This window comes from Patella vulgata, chromosome 5, assembly GCF_932274485.2.
Source record: "Patella vulgata chromosome 5, xgPatVulg1.2, whole genome shotgun sequence".
Lineage (NCBI taxonomy): Eukaryota > Metazoa > Mollusca > Gastropoda > Patellidae > Patella > Patella vulgata.
Window position 1 is genome coordinate 16,553,924 of NC_065883.2, and position 22,067 is coordinate 16,575,990.

Genomic DNA, 22,067 nt, shown 5'->3' on the forward strand with positions numbered 1-22,067 from the left:
CGAGAATATCTCTATATTGTATGAAAATGAAATGAAATGAAATGGGGTTCAACGTCCTACTGTTCTGCTCCTAAACTGGGTTTTAGAAGACGGGCATACGCCATACAGTGTGCTATGAGGGAAATTTTGCCCGGGCAGCGGCGCTATACGGCCTACTCTTATATCGAATTTAAACTGCCAAGGGATCTTTTACGTGCACTCCAATATGTACGCGGGACTTCGGTTTTCGTCCCATCCGAACGACTAGACAGCTTTCCTTGTCAGCCCCTCCGTCCTTATATTGTATGAAAGTCGCTATAAAATAATAAAGGATCTAGACCTTTTCCTATTATCAACATCGTGACATTAATAAGCTTTATCCACAAACATGCGTAATGGTGGACTGAAATTCAATGTACACATTCGCAGAGATCAACTTCTCAAAAAATATCAATGTCAATTATTGAACGTTTTCTATCGATTCCTCTTTAATTTAGCCAACGCAATCCGTCTTAAAGTTTCTCATTATGGACAAATTAACTTGATCAGGGGAAATGGTAAGAAACTGTAGGATACGTAATCATATTCTGTTCGGTTCGTTTAAACAAAAATTATAGTTGTTAGCCTGTGAGATAGTAACCCACTGTGACGTACCGTTCGTTATCTTGTAAAATTGATCAAACGCTTAGGCCTACTATTTATGGTCTTAGTAAAATGATCACGATAAACGAGATCTGCCTTAAGACAAATTTCACAATGTACTGGCAAACCCGATCATAATAACACACCTTCGATAATCAGGTCATCGCGTAGGTCCAATCACAAAACTAGGGGTCTTTTTTCCTTGCGATAATATTTTGGTGACGATATTTCACGCCTTTTTAAAGATGAAATTATACTAGGCTATTGGGCTATAATACCCCCCTCCACCCCCCGCAAAAAAAAAAATACAAAAAAAATACGTTAAATCATAATGATAATTTCCCGTATGATGGGGCTTGTGTATTCATTTGCTTTTAAAACTGACACCGATTGGCTCTCAATATTGACCGACCGCCGTCCCCCGTCCGCCTCCCGGCCCCAATATGAATTTCGATTATTACGGGCGTGCATGCTACGTACTGGCATTCAAAGTCTAGGAATACAGTTATAAGGTCCCACACAATCCTCGTCGGAACGACGATGTGTTTTGCGAAGCGAAAAAAACATAATACATTGATCAATAAAATGTTTGATATTAAAATTATGATGAAACAGATCGGTTCTTAAAAGACATCTAGTAAATGAAAGAATGGAAGAATCACTCCCCCGCTTAGAACTGTGCAGTTAGTGGATATAACGGAGGAAGGGTCGATGAAAGTAAATGACAGTAACTATAACGGGATTACGAGCATCGCTGTTGTTACGTGTTATTTCATTGGTCAAATTTCTCCAATCAGTATGCGCGTCGGTGAATTACAACCAAGAAGTTATTCCTCGATGAAAAGACATGCCACAGTCGTCAAACGTATGTTGACATCAGAAGACGGTTAGGTTAACGTAATTTTTATACTTCTGAATAAGTTTGTTGATGGTTGTCGTGTGGAGGGAAACATCATGAAGGGGCAGAAATTACTATGGACATATTATGTCCTACTTATTTGTTGGATTCTACCTTTGCTTCAAGCTGCGGTAAGTAACGAGTCGTAACAAAATGTCAAAAAGTTTTGGCTACGTGACGATAATGTTGAACTCGAAGTGAATAATATAGACTACCGTTTATTCTGACTTTCTTTGGAAATTTTGTTCTGTTAATTGGTACAATGGATTTGAAATTTTGGCCTGTTATTAATGGGGGGGTTTTCCGTTTTGCATTGAGTTTATTAGGGTTTGATTGATGGTGTTGTTGAGGGGCCAGTGGTAGATTGTCCGCTTGGTGTGACTGTTCATAACAGCAGGTGCCCAGGCTGTTTATCGCTACTGCCACTAGCACTAGCACTAGCGTACTATTGGTGTGTATATTTCAGGTAGTTTATTTATTGAATTACCTATTTTCAGGCCACATTGCTCTATTAATTATACATAGTATTTTAGTTTTAGCAGACTGTTTTCACATGTTTGGTAATAATGGCAATGGTGTTTATATTTGTCATGATTTAACTAGGCCCTTATATTAGTTAAGATTTTAATAAAGAGGTGGCCATTCTTGCTATAATAATTAAATAATAGATGATAAAAAAAAGAAAATATTGAAAATTCCAGTCAAATTACTTTGTTCTGAACGAAGTTGTCACTGTTGTAGGGGTGATGATTTTCCGTGATCGCGGAAAAAACGCGGAAATCGCGGAATTGTCCACTCAAAACGGAATTTGAAATCTCACACGGAAAAAGACGGAAAAGCCGATATTTGCTGATACTAAACACAAACTCAAAATAATTTTGCAGTTATCCAAGTATTTCATCTTTTTATTCATAAAAATCGGAAATATTGAATGATATCGTGTGGTTTTGTTACTGTCTATTTTAGTATTTCGCTACTTTCATTTCATCATTTAGGAATCATAATTTTAATCGAAACGAAAACCCGTCTTTCATGTATCCCATTATAAAATTACTCTGTAGTTTAACTTGAATTAAACATTGTAATGTATATATATGTCTTTAAAAAATCTTCTGTCACTTCATAAAAGTAAAAATCCTTTCATTTACTTCTTATTTTACTGCCGGGCTCGTGACTCGTGTTTATCCGCATTAACCACGTGACATCAGAAATATACCGTAGCCTTGTGAATCCAGCCCTTATTCTCGAAGAAACGGTAGTAACTACGAAGATGTCTGGATAAATCGCGACTACACCTAGCAGCTGAGAAAAATGGCTTCGTCTGCTAAAAAGATGAAACGAGCTCACAAGATGTAATTTTGTTATTTAATTCGGGAAACAGGTTTAAAGAATAACTACAGTTCCTACCAAATTTTTGAGACCAGAATCGCGCCGACGCGGCGAAAAAAAACACTCCGAATTCTCTTAGATTTCACGGTGAAATTTCGCTTAATTCCGCGGCGATTTTTCTCTAAGATTCGCCGTGTTTCTCTAGGAATTCGCCGTGTTTCTCTAGGAATTCACCGTGTTTCTCTAGGAATTCACCGTGTTTCTCTAGGAATTCACCGTGTTTCGGTAAAAGTACATCGTGCTTTGCCGTGCTTCCCGCAAGGAATTTGCGAGCCTACCTTAAGCTAGGGTCGAACTAATATTGTCTATAATACATTTGTAAATTGAAGGGGTTGTAATATAGTAATGCTCCCGGGAATATGTTTAAAGTACAGGCCGATTTGAATAACAAATGAGTTAGGTAATCTCGGGGAGACATTTACCGGCATTCTGTATAGGTTAGGATTTTTTTCCCCAACGCACTGTATACATGTACATACATGTAGTCATTGAACATTACAAGTCATTCACAATTCAACATTTGTTATCATTGGTTTAAAATGATCCGTTTTGTAATAAAAGGCATTTTAAGATGTTTTATTCATTTATTCATAAAATAACATTTTATCTCGAAAAAACGGAATATGGTCAGCTCTGAAACGGAAAATAACGGAATTAAAAATACTTAAAACGGAATTTGCTATTTTCTGAAACGGAAAATCATCACCCCTACTGTTGGAAGTTAGGACTAGAAATAGGCCTTAACTGCCTCCGCATCGTCTCCGATAATTGCTGATGTTTTGATTGACAGATGATAACTCCACACACATATTCTCGATTATCAAGTAACATTCTCAGTGGCTACGGTACCCTCGATTGGCAGGTCTTTCATTGTCAGTCTGTAGTAGTGACGTCAGTGACTAACGGTAAACGTTAGCTTGGTCAGCCATATATTGATTTAATTATTAAATGGACGACTGTTTAAATCCAAGCTATATCCAAGCCATCTAAGGGTCTACAAAGTTGATTTTGAGCTTGTCATGTAAATAAATGTCTAATTAATAATTTCTATAACATCTGAAGCCTAAAGAAAGACTTGCAATTACCAGATGTAACTCTTAACTAATGTATCTTTAGGGGATGTTCCATTTCAATTCAAATTAGATTGTATCCTACTTTACAGGGTAGGCCTACTGAGGTAGATGCTTTATGATTACATAAATGTTCCTGTAAAATAATTAGCTCAGATTAGATTTATTTTGAATCAACATACATGTACGATATAATGTAATTTAAAGCTTATTGTTATAGCATAAGTTAGAAACCTGCCTAGTATTTATTTTTAAGTTAAAAGTCCCCCTTTTTTTAGGTTCCTTGAACAATTTCGCATCTATTCATAGACTTCGATTTTTTACATGATGTCACTATTCCCAGATGACTGTGATGACATCATAGTCAGTTCCTGGTCCATAGCATGGTGGTACTTGTTTATCATAAGAAAAGGAATAACAATTATTTCAATAATCTACCATGGTACCAGCTGTGATATTCTATTTAGTTCTCTACAAGACATGAGCTGAAGACAACCTGACATCATTAAATGACTATTACTAAGTCTCGATTAATAGATAAAATCACTCTAAGTCACACACATGAAGGCTAGTGTGACAATAGACCAGACACATTTCACAATCAGGATCTGTCTGCATCAAATGTAGACTTACAGGAATCCTTATTGTTCAAGTACTTGTAGTGTGAATAGAGTAGAGGCAATATTATTAGGTTATTAATAAATTGTATTATCCCCCGCAATGGCGCTAATAATATGTTGGTTCAGTGTTCATTTTAATGGGGCCCTTGCCTTCAAATGAGAAAATCACAACTTACATCCTTTTCTATAGTAATTACTCTATTAATAAGTGCAGGGGGACTGCACCACACATAATTTACATAAAAATAAATACATGGACAAGACATCATACTAAGAAACCACAAATAAACAAACAATTTAAAAAAAAAAGTGAATGACAAGGGCTTGAGTTGGGAATATGTTGGTTCAGTGTTCATTTTAATGGGGCCCTTGCCTTCAGTTGAGAAAATCACAACTTACATCCTTTTCTGTAGTAATTACTCTATTAGTAAGTGCAGGGGGACTGCACCACACATAATTTACATAAAAACAAATACATGGACAAGACATCATACTAAGAAACCACAAATAAACAAACAATTCAAAAAAAAAAGTGAATGACAAGGGCTTGAGTTGGGAAGCATGCTGTACCCCACCTGTTAACACCATAATAAAAACAAGTGAAGTACGTGGAAGTGTGGGACTCAGTGATACCGTTCATTGGGACAGGATGGAAGCAGTCCTCCAAAAATACTTCAAGAATGGTTCCCAAGCTACAAACTTAACAAAACTGGGAAGTAGCCCTTTCTTAACAGTCTTGTTAAAGTGTGTTGCTTCGGGGTTGTTTTTTTTATGGACCTTAATAATCAGCTAAAGGAGCAGTCCTAGTTATATACACAGAGAAGAAAGGATCACAACATCTGAATGTTTCTACGCTCAAGAGACATTTATTACGTAAATAAATGTAAGTGAAAGTGAAAGCAGACAGTTCATGAGGAATGCAGGGATGTCAATGAGACAAACTAAACTACAAAACATTTGATACTTAGGGTGGCAAAGTGAGTAAGATGTTACCTCGCTACCCTGAAGGACAGTGTTCAATCCCTGCTTTGGCCGAGAAAGTTCATTGGGATTTTCCGGCCTCGTTCCTCCTTGTAAGTGGTGCCAGGACCAAGGGCCTGGCAAGGGACAACTTATAGTCATTCGGATGGTATGTAAACTGAGGACCTGTGTACACATTGGCATGCACGTAAAAGATCCCTTGGATGTTGGAATTTGATATAAGAGTAGGCCATAGCGTTGCTGTCCAAGCAAAATTTCCTTTCTGGCACACTGTATGGCATATTCTTGTATGTTTTGATTAGCCCAGCCGGAGCTGAACAGTGGGACATTAAACCTCATTTCATCTATTTTTTTTATTCCTGATGATTTGTCTGCATTCACAGTTGTCCTCCTCACACTTGTTAAGAGAAATACATGATATATTTTGTCAGCTACTACAGTTAGTATTGATTTATTGTAGTAAAATAGTTATTAAGAAAATAGCTTGAATATAAGGTGAGGTTAAAAATGTGGATTTTAGTCTTTTCGGACCATCAAAATTAGCCTGACCAGAAGTGAACACATTAAACATTCCCACCATGTAATTACCAGCCATATAGCTCATTCATTATGGATTCTAAGCTTATTATATTTTCTACTATTTCCTATGAACTATGTGACAGATTTAGAATAAGGTCAGAGAAATCAGGTTTGTATTGTACAGATAGTACAGATGTAAATATTACTGTGAGTAATTTAGTTAGAGATGCATTATGTAAGTAAGCGTTAAATCTACTTATTTCAGGTCCTTTTTCTGTCTTCAAAAATTATATGATTTATTATTTCAACATTTATTAACATGACAAGCTCATAATCAGCTCTCTTGGTCATTGGGTGGCTCCAATTTTAAGTAGATTAGAACACAGTGGCCATTACCCATATTGGGTTGAAGAGATGATCCCTTTTTTGCTATATTGTTTGCAAAATAGATAATTCAAAATTAATACATGTATATTGAAAATTTCATTCAAATTACTTTATTCAAAGTCTAATTATCACTGTTTGAAGTTTTGACAAGGTGTGGCAAATATTGTTTATTACTTTACAAATGTTATTTGTTATTCGAGACTCAAGTCTCGCTTCTAAATTTTAAAATTAAATTATTGAATGACAATCGCATTTCAACCGGTTTAAATCTCTGCCATCCGATGATCTAGAGAGTTAATCATAGGCTTGTCCTGTGAATAAATGTCTAAATAATAATTGAGATATCATTTGAAGCCAAAATAAAAAACTGCAATAGGCAGATTTAGTTCCTGAATAATGCATCTTTAAAAGGTGTCAAATATTATGTCTTTCGTGTATGATTCTTATTATTCAATGTTTTACCCAGGTAAAAATCGCGGTTTAGCCTGTGGTCCCTCTAGAGGTCACAATTTTTATCAGATTGAAATAAACGTTTGAATATTTGACAGTTACACCCTGATGACGTCTTGAGTTAGAATTTCGTGGAAATCGGATATTAAACCAAAACTGCTGGACAAAATGGCCACCCCTCGTACGCAAATAGTGTAAATATATAGTACATGTATATCAATGTTGTGGACCCTCTAGAAGTCACAATGTTGATCCGATTTGGATGAAACTTCAAATATAGGTTTATAACTCAAAGATCTTGGTTCCTGCCTTTATTCGTGCATATCGGATTGTTACTTCCTGAATTATGGCCCTTGATTTTACAAAATATCTCTTTTTGTTTAGCTTGTTCTCTATCCATCTCTTGCAAAATGTGGGCGTATCCTGCCTTGCAGCCGCTGGTTGAATTTATTAAATGGCGAATTTCAATCCTATGGTCAAGAGAGTAGATTATGAGCTTGTCATGTGAATAATTAATAATATAATCTATATATATATTTGTGACTGTCGTTTGTCTGTCTTTCTGTCTGTCTGTCTGTCTGTTCGGGGTTGGCAACTACACTAGGTCTGCCCCGACTCTCAAATTTGGGGTATAGGGGTAGCTCGGACTGCGGAGTAACATAGGCCAGGTGGCGTTAGTCTACCACTTCTGGTTTCGGAGTTATGACCCCCGAGCGAAGTCTGTCTGTTCGGGGTTGGCGGCTACACTAGGTCTGCCCCGAGTCTGAAATTTGGGGTATAGGGGTAGCTCCGACCGGGGAGTAACATAGTCCAGGTGGCGTTAGTCTACCACTTCCGGTTTCAGAGTTATGACCCCCGAGCGAAGTCTGTTCGGGTTGGCGGCTACATCTGCCCCGAGTCTGAAATTTGGGGTATAGGGGTAGCTCGGACCGGGGAGTAACATAGGCCAGGTGGCGTTAGTCTACCACTTCCGGTTTTGGAGTTATGACCCCCGAGCGAAGCCGGGTATCCTGCTAGTAATATATAAAACGTTTGAAGCCAACATGAAGACCTACAATATGGAGATTTAGCTCTTAGAATTAATGCATCATTAAGATTACAAGGCTTTGTATTAAAGATGATTGGCGCCTATAAGATATCTGAACTTTAATGTACAATAGATAAAGCTCCCGGGTGGTTTTTCATTGAAACATGAAATTAGAAAGAACATTGTCTTGACCTTTTAAATGAGATAAGAAGAGATAGAAAACTGGCCTGTTTTAAGGCCATAAAAAAAAATTGATAGTCATAGTTTATTAAATGTCAGGTTTAAAATTATCAGCTATGAAAAAATACCATGAGTTGATTCTTGATTGAAATAAATTGTTGCTATTCGACTGGTTTCAATTCCGTTTGAATATTGTTAAAAAAATTTAAATGAATGAATACATTGAAAATACTGGTGAATCTACATGTAAATGTATGCCTGCTTTCTGAGTGTAGAACAATATTTGACGTTCAGACGTTCCACGCCAGTCCTACTGAGCAAAAGCTGATGTAAGGGTGGTGGTACATGTAGCTGTAACCTGTCACAATATCCAGTCAGCATTTTCAAGAACCTAAAGGTGACATCGCCCTTAATTAGTGAGTGTCTGACAATATCATGTAACAACAAGTTTGTACATGTAGCTTTCATACATTGCAATTGTACATAGTGTAATTTCATGAAATGAAGTGGAATTTAACGTTTTCTGTACCATTCAGCCTAATGAAGAAGGGCATACTCCATGCATACTTCATGCCGGCCAACCCCTGATTGAATCCAGTACAAGTGTCTTGCTCACTGAGCTGTTGTGGCATACGATAGCGACAGCTACACCGAGTTTTTTATCATGGCGTTGTCGTGGCAATTTTCAACAAAAAACAACACGATAATCGTGTTTCGTCAAACCTTCGCAACGTTTGTACTGTACATCTAGTATATAATATAAAGCTTTATCTTTGTAATTTAATATTACATACATTTTAATGTGTTTCTAACCAGTTTTAACCCTGTATAGCTGCAAGATATAGTAATTTTATATACGGTATCAACACCTGTATCGATCCCAGGATCTTCTGGTTCATACAGTGTAATTTATTGTAAAATTGATAATTCGCCATGTGTCTTTTGTTTAGATGATAGTATTGACTTTTTGTGATGTTATATGTTTGTTATGCAGGCTTTATGAAATTTACATAATTGTTATTCAGGCTCTTATAAAATTTACATTATTGTAATGTTAACTGTAGTAGTAAAAAATACCGGCCTATTAATTTCCCCAATAACTTCTTGAAAATTCTTACAGCTCCGTTGACTACCCTTATTTTTCAATCTCACTGAAATGTTGGTATATTATCTGAGGGGCAAGAGTTGGGTTCCCCTTTCAATAATTTAATTCAGTGACCCTTGATAAATTCTGGAAATTTTTGTCAACACACTCTAGGATGATTAATTGTCTTTAATTAAGGTTTTTCTGTTGATTTTAGTGTCAGGGAGTCAAATTTGCTGTACATCTAGGTGCATAGATAAAACACAAAACAATTTATATGGAAAACAATCACTGGTTTGTACACATACATGTAATACAACATTTTGACAAGTACATACTCTTATCGTTAAAGATACATTATGGGAGATTAGATAAAGAGCTGGTAGTTCTCACATAATAGTTAATAACTAGATGATGTAGAGGGAATTTGCTGAAAATTTCAGTCAAATTGATCCACCCTGAACCAAGTATTTAGAGATTGAATCGTGGGCCTAGCCTCGATCATAATTACTAAAGTCGGTGACGATAAAAGACATAGTCTCGATTATCCATTTTCTGATTTAATCAGAAGCAGCAGACCAGGTTCTTATCCAGTAAATATCACAGGCTAGCGATGCCATCGAGAGTTGGTTATGGTCTGGATAAGTTAGTTAATGTCTAATTAATAATTTAGATAACATTTCAGGCCTAAAGAAAGACCTGCAATTGCCAGATTTAGATCTTGCATAATGTATGTTTAACAATCACTAGATGCCACTCAAGGATTATACCAGCCAGATATCCTGTACTTAACTTACAGCACTGATATTTATTTTTAATGTTTGTATTTTATTTTATTTTTTATAGAGAAGGAAAAGATCTATGGCTAGCTACACCAAGAAAGTTCTGGAAGTTTTGTCTGTGGACTACTCGAACAGAAATCAATTTGAAGAATCATTGGATCCATTTCTTGTTGAAAGAATACCTGGTACCCCAGGCAATGTAGCTGTTCAAGAGGTATGTGACTGCAGGGTTATTTAACGTCTAATGTTTAGAGATATGTTCACTCGGGGTTAAAGGTGGGTTGGGTGGCCTGTCATAAGGTCTGTAATTGAGTCAAATGGTGTGGTTTTTGATTCACAGCTTGTAAGTGACAATAAGTAAAGTCACCTTTATAATCTTGTTAGTCTCTATCAACCAGAAAATTATTCTCTGCATATTAGTCTGGATGAGAATAGAAGGGCATTGGCTAGATTATCCGGTCTTTTACATTATCAAAAACAAAGTCTAAGGAAGGTACATGTGACTAGTCATAAAACAAGATGTTGATGCCTATGGAATTAATTTAAGAAGGCCATTTCAGAAAAACCATTTGATTGCATTGCCAATTCAATATCCAACACTATTAATTTTTTTTATTGTAAAATTTCTCTCATCATGGGCCATATCTATGGTTTTTATACGCCCACGTTGAAATGTGGTCGTATATTGTCGTCGTCGCCCCCGTCCGTCCGTCCGGCATCCACAATTGCTTGTGGACGCTCTAGAGGCTAAAGTTAATATCCGATTGACTTTAAATTTATATACAGTGTTTAAGGCCTTGAGACGAAGAAGCCTATTGATTTTCAGCGATTTTCGATAATTACTGCCAGAGTTATGGCCCTTGATCACTTCAAAAAATCTTGTGGACGCTCTAGAGGCTAAAGTTAATATCCAGTTGACTTTAAATTTATACACAGTGTTTAAGGTCATGAGGCGAAGAAGCCTATTGATTTTCAGCGATTTCCGATAATAACTTCGAGAGTTATGGCCCTTGATCACTTCAAAAAATCTTGTGGACGCTCTAGAGGCTACAGTTAATATCCAATTGACTTTAAATTTATACACAGTGTTTAAGGTCATGAGATGAAAAAGCCTATTGATTTTCAGCGATTTCTGATAATTACTGCCAGAGTTATGGCCCTTGATCACTTCAAAAAATCTTGTGGACACTCTAGAGGGTAAAGTTAATATCCGATTGACTTTAAATTTATACACAGTTTTTAAGGTCATGAGACGAAGAAGTCTAATCATTTTCAGCGATTTTTCGATAATTACTTCCAGAGTTATGGCCCTTGATCACTTTGAAAAATCTTGTGGACGCTCTAAAGGTCAAAGTTAATATCCGATCGACTTTAAATTTATACACAGTGTTTAAGGCCATGAGACGAAGAAGCCTATTGATCTTCAACAATTTTCGATAGTTACTGCCAGAGTTATGGCCCTTGATCATTTCAAAAAATTATGTGGAAGCTCTAGAGGTCAAAGTTAATATCCGATTGACTTTAAATTTATACATAGTGTTTAAGGTCTTGAGACGAACAAGTATGTTGATTTTCAATGAATCTTTATGACTTGAACAGCTAAATCCATGATGTTAAAAGTTTCGTATGCTACAGTAAACGTTAGCATGGCGCAGAACTTTATAAAAACTGAACAAATTCTAATGGTTTTCTGATAATTACTTAATGAGTTGTTACTCTTAATCAGATTTTAATGTATTATAAATGTTTCATTACCGAAAAAAGTAAAAATATGCGACAACTCTTGTTGACTGCCCGGACTATATAGCTGCTGTGGGCGTATGTTTCGTTGCCTGGCAACCTATCTTTTTTTTTCATTAATCCTAATTCGTCATCACGGTTCATATTTGTTTATACTAATGCAAGAATTATGGGATTTATTGCGGGAAGGGGTGCAACTCTTACTTGACTTGGCTAAAGATACTGGATAATCAACCACATAAAAAAAAAAAACTTCCAGTTACGCATGGGCAATGGAACTTTTTGTCAAATATTAGCAACGGTCTCAGACCCTCCGTATGTTGAAGACTAGGAGGTTCTGTGTGGCCAAGACAATAATCTTGTGGGGTTTTTTTTTCTGGTTTCCTACTATGCAAAAGACCCCAACTCTCAAGTGAATTATTGAAATAAAGTTGTACCCTGTGTTAGTCCCGAATGACATGGTTTGTGAATACATGTACATGTAGCTGACATTGTCGCATGTTGGCCAGTCCAATTTTCTTGTAATTGCTCTAGTTTTTTTTTTTATACATCCACATGGAAATGCAGTCGTATTCTGCCGTCACCTCCGTACATTAATAACTTCTACAGTTATGACCCTTGTTTCACTTTGTTGAATCTTGTGAACATTCGATCTGTATGAAATTGATTTCATTGTCTTGTAAATGCTATTGTTACCAACAAAAGCATAAATATGTGACAACCCTTGTCGACTGCTCAGACGATTTAATTGCCTGGCAACCTATTTTTTTCAAATTCATCAGAATTCTCCTGATGCACCTCATTATTTTCCATATTGAATTCATATATAATCTTCAATTTCCTGTCGATAATATTCTGCAATTACTACCGGTACCTTTGTTTATATTACATTTATATATAAACTTATACTTTGTTATTTATACTGCATGTATATGTATATTTTACAGTTTATACTACATGTACATGTACATGCCAATCAAAGAAGATACATGTACATGTATTTATTTTGTAGTTTGTACTATGTTTATGTATTTTTGTTATATTTTGTAGTTTATTGAAGCTCGGATGAGTGCTTTAGGATGGAATATTACAAAAGATAGATTTATGGACATTACACCATTAGGACAGAAGCCATTTACAAATATTATAGCAACCTTTGATCCTAGAGCTCCAAATCGCCTGGTTTTAGCTTGTCACTTTGATTCTAAATTAATGCATGGAAAGACGTTTGTGGCAGCAACAGATTCAGCTGTACCATGTGCCATGTTAATAGATTTAGCCACTAATCTAAATTGTCTTTTACGAAAATCATCTGCAACTGTAAGTTTCAAATGTTCGAGCTAGACTATTTATTTCTTATTTTCAAATTAATGTCTTTAGATTACTGATACATAGGGGACTGGTTCTATTAACATTCAGATCTATGGCTAAGATCTCTTGAATTCTCTACCCTAAGACATCTAGAATAAAGATACTTGAGACATCTTCAAGTCACCTTTGAAGACACATCTATTTAACGAGAATCCACTTATAATTAAAGGGTATAGGGAACTTTATCTGAAATATTGTTTGTGCTATACAAATTATTCTGTCTTCATTGATTGATTGACATGTACAGTATAACCAGTGCTGTATTTACCTATAGGTATTGGCAGACTGAAACCTAGGGCCTCAAGATCTACATGTAGGAGCCCCCCCCCCCCCCCCTCCCAGCTAAGGTGTATAATATATTTGACACTGTCATAAGCCTTGCTTACACAGACAGTAGTCGTTAACATCCGTCATCATCCCCAGCTTTGCTGCAAGAGGTTGGGGGATTGGGAGGGACTACATGTACTTGTATCCATAAACTATTTTGATACTTCGGTAAGCCTATGAAAACAGTCGTCTTTGATTTCTATTCAGTTTATCAGTGGTTACTATACTGATATTGCTTGTTAACATTGCTTCAGGAATATGTATGACAGAAGTCACAAGTTAAGTCAAAGGACTAATAAAAAGTATAAAAATGATTGATAAATTTGTATTACCATATTATATACATATGTAGTTCTTGAATCATCTCACATTCTTCATGAATTATTGTATCAAATCTTCAACAGATTGGTTTTACTGTCTATTGACGATTTGTCAATAGATTTCGGCTGATCACAAGAAAAATCAGCTGCCCAATCTTACAAGTATATTGCCATTTCTCTCCTTTTTTTTAAGTTGTTGGACATTCTAACCTAATGCACACATACAGCAAATTAATTTAGCCGATCAAGTAAAGAATGAGTGGATAACGTGCAGATTATTATTTATTTTTTTTTTTATTTTTTAGGTAATACCACAAACTACTGTACAACTTGTATTTTTGGATGGAGAGGAAGCATTTGTAAGTTGGTCAGATAGAGACTCTACTTACGGTGCTAGACATCTTGCACAATTATGGCATACCACTCCAGATCCCCATGATAATTCTAAAACTATGTTGCAGACAATTGTAAGTTAATGATAAAGAAAAATTCATATACTTTTGTCAATGATCAGAATTAATTTTAATGAATTTGATTTACAAAGATTGTACCATGTGAATCAACCAGAAACTACACTGACATACAACACAAATATTTAAGTATTTGAAAGACATTGTCCTTGGGGCATTAAAATGGTATAAATTTTTACTTATAATGTAGCATTTTCCCAAAGTAGATGTATGTAATTATTTTAACAACCAACATTTACATTTCTATTTCCACTTTTAACCATTTCATCATTTGTTTTGCCTTCTATAAATAACATAAAATGCATTTCCAAACTCTGAATGACCAAACAGAGTCATCGGATCCCGGAAAATATCAACGTACGTTAAATACACTTATGTATACAACAGCATTCTTTATTTTCATTAACGTGCAAGCACAAACCTTATAATACATATAAGGTCCATGGCGCAAGCTAATTATTGAAATAAAATTTAACCATAATTAGACATAGTTTGAGTTGATTGGACGTTAATACCCATTCCTCTCTCTCATTTTGATGATTTCATAAATTTAATATTCATATTAATGTGCTTCAAAAATTTACCTCTGAAGTTATTGACAATGTTCTTTATTTTTATTGATTTTATGATTATACTCCTTCTGGTTCATTTACAAGATAACGTTTTTGCTAAACAGTGTTATAAAAAGTTATGTTAATGTACATGCTTGACGAAATTAACTTAGGAGTTATTGATTTAACTGTGACCTCATTACGGTACTAGGCAGCACCTGCTTACCAGTAACAATTAATTAATTGTCTTTTTTTTTTCAGACTGATTTTGTTTTATTGGATTTAATTGGTACAAGTGATGTCTCTTTTAAAAATATGTTTAGTGAAACTTCCCAATTATATGAAAAATTATATAGTATAGGTAAATATAATGTTTAGCCATTTAAATTATTTAATTATTTCTTTCAATATTTGCTCAAATTAATTACGCTCTTTTTCTAATAATTTTATACATCCACATTTTAATGTAGTTTGTACATGTATGTTGCCATCACCCCTGTCTGTCTTTGGGAAATCAATATGGGTTGTGTATCTCGTCGATATGAAGAAGCCTTTTAAAATGTGGTTAGATATATTGTCATTACCCCTCTCTTATCAGTTTGTTCGTCTGTATATCACATTTCTAATTAGCACAATAAATGCTACAGTTACCAATATATCTTTTTCTAAATTGAAATATGTTTGTTAGTTGTATTTTACGTCTGCTTCCACGAGGTGATATCGCAGACAAGTAAATTGAAATAGATCATGTTACTGCTTTATGGTCGACAATTATGAAATTTTTATTGGTCGTCTGTCCTATTGAAAGTAAAAATGTTATTGGTTATTGATAATAATTCCAGAGTTATTCACCTTTTTTGAAAAATCTTGTTAGCCCCTCAGACATTATGATTGAATTATGATCTGATCTTTTTTTAAATTTCTTTGAGTTGTTTAGCTCATATCTGTATGAATGAGGTAGTTGCTGGTGGGCATGTTTCATTACCTGTCAAACTTTGTTTAAAATTTAAATAAAATAAATCGGTTCAGTGCTTTTATACCAAGGTGCTTTATAAATTATGTTTTGGGACAAACAAACATAGTCATCAATGGAGAAGTATATTACATGAAAAACATACATCTGACGAACAGAATGCAAGTCATTGTTTATCATATACCTATATATAATACATAGTAAAATAGCTGACAAACTGTGACAGATGTAAATCATTGCCTTCTTTATGAATTTGTTATCAAATATCAAATGTGTTTTTTGCAGAGGTTCAGAGTTAACACTTCAATGTTGTACCATAGACGGCATATTTTTTTGTGTTTTAAATGTATTTATTAGATTACATATACAGTTTATTTTGTAGTAAGGCCACTCAGAAAATATTTTTTATTTGTGACACTTTTTTTTTTACAGAACAAAAATTACAGAATAATGGTTTTTTATCAGTTGCTGCCAATAGTTATTATCGCCCTTTTTTTGCAAACCTTCCACCACAACAAATGGGAATCCAAGATGATCATATACCATTTCTCAATAAAGGTAACACTTACCTGAACTTCTAAATAATGTGTTTTGATTTTAGATGGATTCTCTAAACAGCAGGGGGGGGGGGGGAGTGTTATGGCCAAATGGTTAGCGTGCGCGCGCTGTATCATAAAGTCTGTCATTGAGTCGATTGGCGTGGTTTCGAATCCCCGGTGGTACGTGACAAGACGCCTGTCCAACCTCGTGTTTTTTCTCCAGGTCCCCCGGTTTCCTCCCACTGCTAAAGACCCCTATGCGCAAGTGAATTATTGAAACAAAATTAAACCATATGTTGGTCCCGAAATGACCTAGTTTGTGTCGAGTGGACGTTAAACCCCATTTCTCTCTCTCTCTAAACAGCAGATCTGATAACCAATGATGGCATTTGGTAATATAAAAATGTTTTTATGTGACAACAATGTAACAGGCTAGAAAAAGAAAACTTAGTTGTAATATTGAGAGAGAAGTGGGGTTTAGTTCATTTCAGGATTAAAATATGATTCAATTTTATTTCAATAATTAGCTTGTGTGTAGGGGTCTTGGGAGGGAACCGGAGGACCCAGAGATTAGACATATGGCCCTACATACAAGCGGGTAATCTATACCACGACATTCGACTCAGTGAGAAATTCTAAAATTATCTTGGTTTCTTATTTCAGGAGTTAATATACTTCATCTCATCTCTGTGCCTTTTCCCAGCGTCTGGCATAAAGAAAGTGACAACAAAGCTGCCCTTGATTTTACATCTATTGACAATTTTAACAGAATATTTCGTGTTTTCGTTGCCACATACTTACGCCTTGATGCCACCAAGAATGCCTGTCGAAGAAAGTAGGTCAAACATTCTGACCTACAATTAGAATAATTTGTTTGTTACTTATGAAATAAGATTTTAATTGTTTTATTTGATTATTTTTTGTCCCCCGCCTTTCGAAGAAAGCAGGGGACTATTAAAATGGGTTCGTCCGTGTGTCTGTTAATGCTTTGGGACACGATAACTTTAGTTCTAATTAAGTGAGTGTGATGAAACTTGGTGTATAGTTTCATTACATCAATTTGAGCGATAAGCAATTTGATTGGTCGAGACTTTGGAACACAATAAGTCTCATTCTAATCGAGTTAGAATGTTCACACTTGGCGTAGGTGTCTATTAGGTGAATGCGTTGATGGAGTTCGAAGATGAGAATTTTCTGCTTATGGTAAGCAGAGATAAGTAGTTTGATTGGTTGATGCTTTGGGACATGATAACTTTAGTTCTAATTAAGTGAGAGTGATGAAACTTGGTGTATAGTTTTATTACATCAATACCTTGACTAAGTTCGATAATGAGAATTTTTTGCTGAGGGTAATCAGAGTGATAAGCAATTTGATTGGTTGAGACTTTGGAACACAATAACTCTCCTTCTAATTGAGGTAGAATGTTCAAACTTGGTGTAGGTGTCTATTAGGTGAATGTTTAAACTTCATGTAGATGTTCATTAGGTGAATGTTTAAACTTGATGTAGATGTTCATTAGGTGAATGTCTTGACAGAGTTCAATGATTAACATTTCGAGCTGACGATAAGCAGAGCTAATCGATTTCATTTGTCGATGGTTTGGGACAAGATAATCTTGATTCTATCTGATAGAGATTGGTGAAACTGAGTGTATGGTTTGATTGCTCGATACTTTTGAAAAAAATAAATGTGCGATTAATTAATATGTGTCATCTTTTTATTTTGGAATTTCGGCGGGGGACATCAGCCTCACTGTTGGCTTGTTTGGTCTTGTACGGAACTGTAAGATTGAAATCCAAATTTATGTCTTTATTGCCTGAAGATGCATTATGTTAGAGCAAAATCTGCCTATTACATAGTTTTATTTTGGCTTCAAATGAAATATAGATTATTATTTAGACATTTATTCACACGACAAGCCTATAATCAACTCACAGATGGCACACGTGTAAACGGATTAAAATACAATCACCATTTAATAATTTAATTTTAAAATGGAGAAGTGATAATCAACAATCAAAGTCTAAACTTCAAACAGTGGTAATGTCGCTCAGATTAAAGTAATTTGAATGAAAATTTTTCAATATATGAATTATAGCAAGGTCGGCCAGCTCTTTATCTAAATCTCACATAATGCATCTTTGAGTGACCCATCTAAAGCGGAGATAAACTCTTTAAAAGAGGCCATGTAGCACCTGATAAGAATATTTTTAATTTTAAAATTTGGTTCTTTTTGAGAAGTTTACCTTTGTTTATGGGGTTTCAGGTATGTAATTGATGGTAATTTATCCCCAAACCCTCCCTGTGTATACCTTGGGGATAGTGTGTATATACATGTATATATACAAATTCTAATTAATGGTCTCCTCTTAGCTTGTATATGTAAAAATTAAAATGTTGAATAAAGAAACACAGTATTATGCGGTTAGAGCTTTTAATTCCATCGAAACATCGTCAGACTGTTAACATTCTCCATTAATCATTATTGTGTAATGATTAATGGAGAATGTGATGGAACTGAAAGTGCTAGCTCTCCATAATACTGTGTTTCTTTCCTATACATGTATATATAGATATATATTATTATATTATGTGCTTATAATTTATCCCACCACCTTTCAAAGAACCCAGGAGGAAATCAAAATGGATCTGTCTGTCACATTTTTTGGGACACAATAACTCTGTTTCTAATTGAGCTAACATGTTCTAACTTGGTGATGGTGTATTACATAGGACATTATCATGTTAAATTAAATGCAATAAAGTCCATTTCTTTTACAATCTATCGTTATATTTGAAACCTGCCAGGTGGTTGATTAAGAGAAATGTGCTACATTTAAAATTTGAAAAACGATAGAAAAAACTATTCAATTTAATTTCCAGATGAAATCAATTTTGCTTTTTTAAATCATTTATTGGTTTAAATTTGCTAGTAGGACCCTGGGTCTATTAATTCCCCATAAATAGGATATTTATGTGTATGCTATTATTCTATATACATAATGGTAAGGGGTTAATCTTATCAAATCATTATTTTGAATCTCACATTAAATGTTTATCATATATCAGCATTGTACTACTACATGTATTATATAAATAATCATTGTATGTATAAATGTAAATATCTATTTGGGACCAATACACTTGGTTTATTGTTTGTGACTGGTTCTGCTTGACAACAAAACAAGATATTAACAGAATCTTACGTTTCATTAAATTTCCATATATAAGCTATTTTTTATGAATTTGCTATTCTTCCAGAATTCAAATTGTGGGCCAAAATATTATTACTTAATAGTGCTATGCATGTAAGATTTTGTATCATAGATTAAAATATTTCTTCAAATGTAAATAATGTACCTGTTGATATGGTATTCTTGCCTGTATTTTTAATCTTTATTTCAATTTAACTTCAGAAATGAGGAATTATAAAAATGTTTAGTAATACAGCTTTTGGTAAGCTAACAAATCCATTCAATCTGCAATATTCTTTGGTTTTGGTTAAAATATATATTCTTTTATTTGTTTTGTCACATTTTATTGGCCCTTATTAAAAGGATCACAGAAGGTTAAAGGCAACTTTTAATCCAGATTGTTATTCATGATGGATTACATTCATTCCAATCACTTTTCCTTCTAATTCCTGTGGATACTAGGAGTTCACTGAACCACCTTATTGGGATCCTGTGTCTGAATATCATTATTTTCATCGTCCGTATCCATAAGGTACGACAGACAAATTATTTTTATAGCAAGGCTGGAGTCTGCTATTGAGTACAACTGCTTTATAGTGAGATCTCTTCACAAGGCTGCCACAATAATGCTGTTGGGAGTCCTGCTGATAACTACTATATCATGCAATGGTTTCATCATTGAATGGCTTCTACCGTAAATCCTTTCCATTTGGACCCCCAAGCATGTTTCTTTTATCACACTAAATGAAATCTGATGAAAAAAAGTATTAGGAGATGGTTATGGTGATTATATATTATGATGAAAGCATTTGATTGGGATATTTTAATGTTTTTGGTGACATTGTTATATGTTTTTAGTATTAATTATTTGAAATATGAAATGATCATCATATTTAATATTATAAATTACTCAGTGGATAAGGTCTTTCTGTAATGGCTATGGATTTAAAAAAACTACCAATTATTGCATGATCCAAGAATTGGGGCTCTTTCATTTAAAATTATCTGGACGGGAGAGAATAGAATATATGTGTATATTTGGTAAGCCCTCAACCAGTAAAAAAAAAAGAAGAAATTGCATGCAAAGCTTTTTTTCCAAGACTCCCTTCTACTAATTGAATCCAGTTAAAAAGATCACCTTAACCACCAGATCATTTTAAAAAGTAACACTTCCACCCTTTGAATGAAATAGCCCTTATTCAATTTAATGTTTTTATTTTTAATATTAGTAATTAAGAAGCATGGTTGCATTTTTTTTTCTCAGCTTATTTATTTTGTATTTCATTGTTGTTAGTAACAGTGCAAATATTTGGGTAAAAAACTTTTTGTTGCAACCAGTTCAAAAGATAGTATTATATTATATGTAATGTACTTACAGCCGGAAACCAGATAAAGATACTTACCGTACCAACTGAATATATACACCTGCATATCAAATAATAGAAATAGATACTTATTATTGCCAATGTACATATCAAAAGAAATGTTTATGTCAATCAAATGTACATATCAAAAGAAATGTTTATGTCAATCAAAATTAAATGGATTATATTTGAATCTGATAGAGCACTGTTCATTGCAAGTATTGTTGTACATTCGAAATATATCATGCATAAATATATGGAAGAGAGATTATATAAAATAAAGTTGTTACTATTTTTTCTAAAAATTGTGTATTTTATATTTTAGTTGAGAATATAAAGAGAGAAATGAAATGAAATGGGGTTTAACTTCCTACTGTTCTGCTCCGAACTGGGCTAATGAAGACGGCATACGCCATACAGTCTTATATCGAATTCTAACTGCCAAGGGATCTTTAACGCGCACGCCAATGAGTACACGGGACCTCAGTTTTTTGTACCATCCGAATGACTAGACATCTGTCCTTGACAAGGGGAAACATGCCGGAAAATCTGGATGAACTTTCTCAGCCAATGCAGGTATCGAACACCCGAACTTCAGGCTAGCGAGCCAGAGTCTTACCCACTTAGCCACCGTGACCCCCAGAATATGAAGAGAGATTTTGTGTGTGCTGTGCTCCATTGAGATATGCCATCAATGGTTATCAGAATGTACTGACATTTTGGTTAATGTTTTTAAACATTAAAACGGGGTCATCTTGACATGATGGGATTTCTTTGTTTATTGTAACCAACCTTTCGAAGGTCAAGAGTGATCAGCAATTTGATGGATCGATACTTTGGAACACAAATGGTCCATAGTTTTGATCCTAATTGAGCTAGTGCACGGGTGGTGAAACTTGGTGAATTATTTGAAGAAGCCCTGCCACCCCTTGTACAATCACAGGATTATAGTCAAAATATTCGTAAGACAAATGTGTGCCCTGCACGTCAACATCTTAGATCAAACAGCTCACAGCCTCCCTTTAAGTCCCTAACATTTTAATCTCGAGGGTAAAATACACTGCAAGGTACACAGGGGGGGGGGGGGACCTTTCTCAGCTTTTCTTGATCAAAACCCTGGATCTTCCTGAGCCACCATGGCCTCCAAAAATGAGAAATGAAATAGGGTGTAACATCCTACTTGTCTGCATCAACTGGGCTAATGAAGAC

General features: G+C 34.8%; 1 protein-coding gene across 6 annotated transcripts; it reads left to right on the plus strand.

Annotated features, from left to right (window-relative positions):
• The first annotated feature begins 1,442 nt into the window (after window positions 1-1,442).
• Window positions 1,443-21,163, plus strand: LOC126820899 (glutaminyl-peptide cyclotransferase). Of its 6 annotated transcripts, XM_050549071.1 has the most exons (10): window positions 1,443-1,650; window positions 10,073-10,222; window positions 12,799-13,068; window positions 14,072-14,233; window positions 15,049-15,148; window positions 16,193-16,318; window positions 16,963-17,134; window positions 18,542-18,566; window positions 19,717-19,756; window positions 20,873-21,163. In XM_050549071.1, exons 1-9 carry the CDS (start codon window positions 1,576-1,578, stop codon window positions 19,720-19,722), a joined length of 1,086 nt encoding a protein of 361 aa, XP_050405028.1. In that variant the 5' UTR covers window positions 1,443-1,575; the 3' UTR covers window positions 19,723-19,756; window positions 20,873-21,163. The 6 variants fall into 6 exon arrangements, 5 of the variants coding, with proteins under 5 accessions (XP_050405028.1, XP_050405027.1, XP_050405031.1 ...); XR_007680193.1 differs by having other exon boundaries at window positions 18,542-19,756; XM_050549070.1 differs by having other exon boundaries at window positions 19,717-21,163.
• Window positions 21,164-22,067: the final 904 nt, after the last annotated feature.

Coding starts and splice junctions, on each gene's coding strand:
- LOC126820899 (XM_050549069.1), top strand. CDS start 1,576: ATGAAGGGGCAGAAATTACTATGGACATATTATGTCCTACTTATTTGT. Junction 13,069..14,071: donor TACGAAAATCATCTGCAACT/GTAAGTTTCAAA, acceptor TTTATTTTTTAG/GTAATACCACAAACTACTGT. Junction 15,149..16,192: donor TGAAAAATTATATAGTATAG/GTAAATATAATG, acceptor TTTTTTTTACAG/AACAAAAATTACAGAATAAT.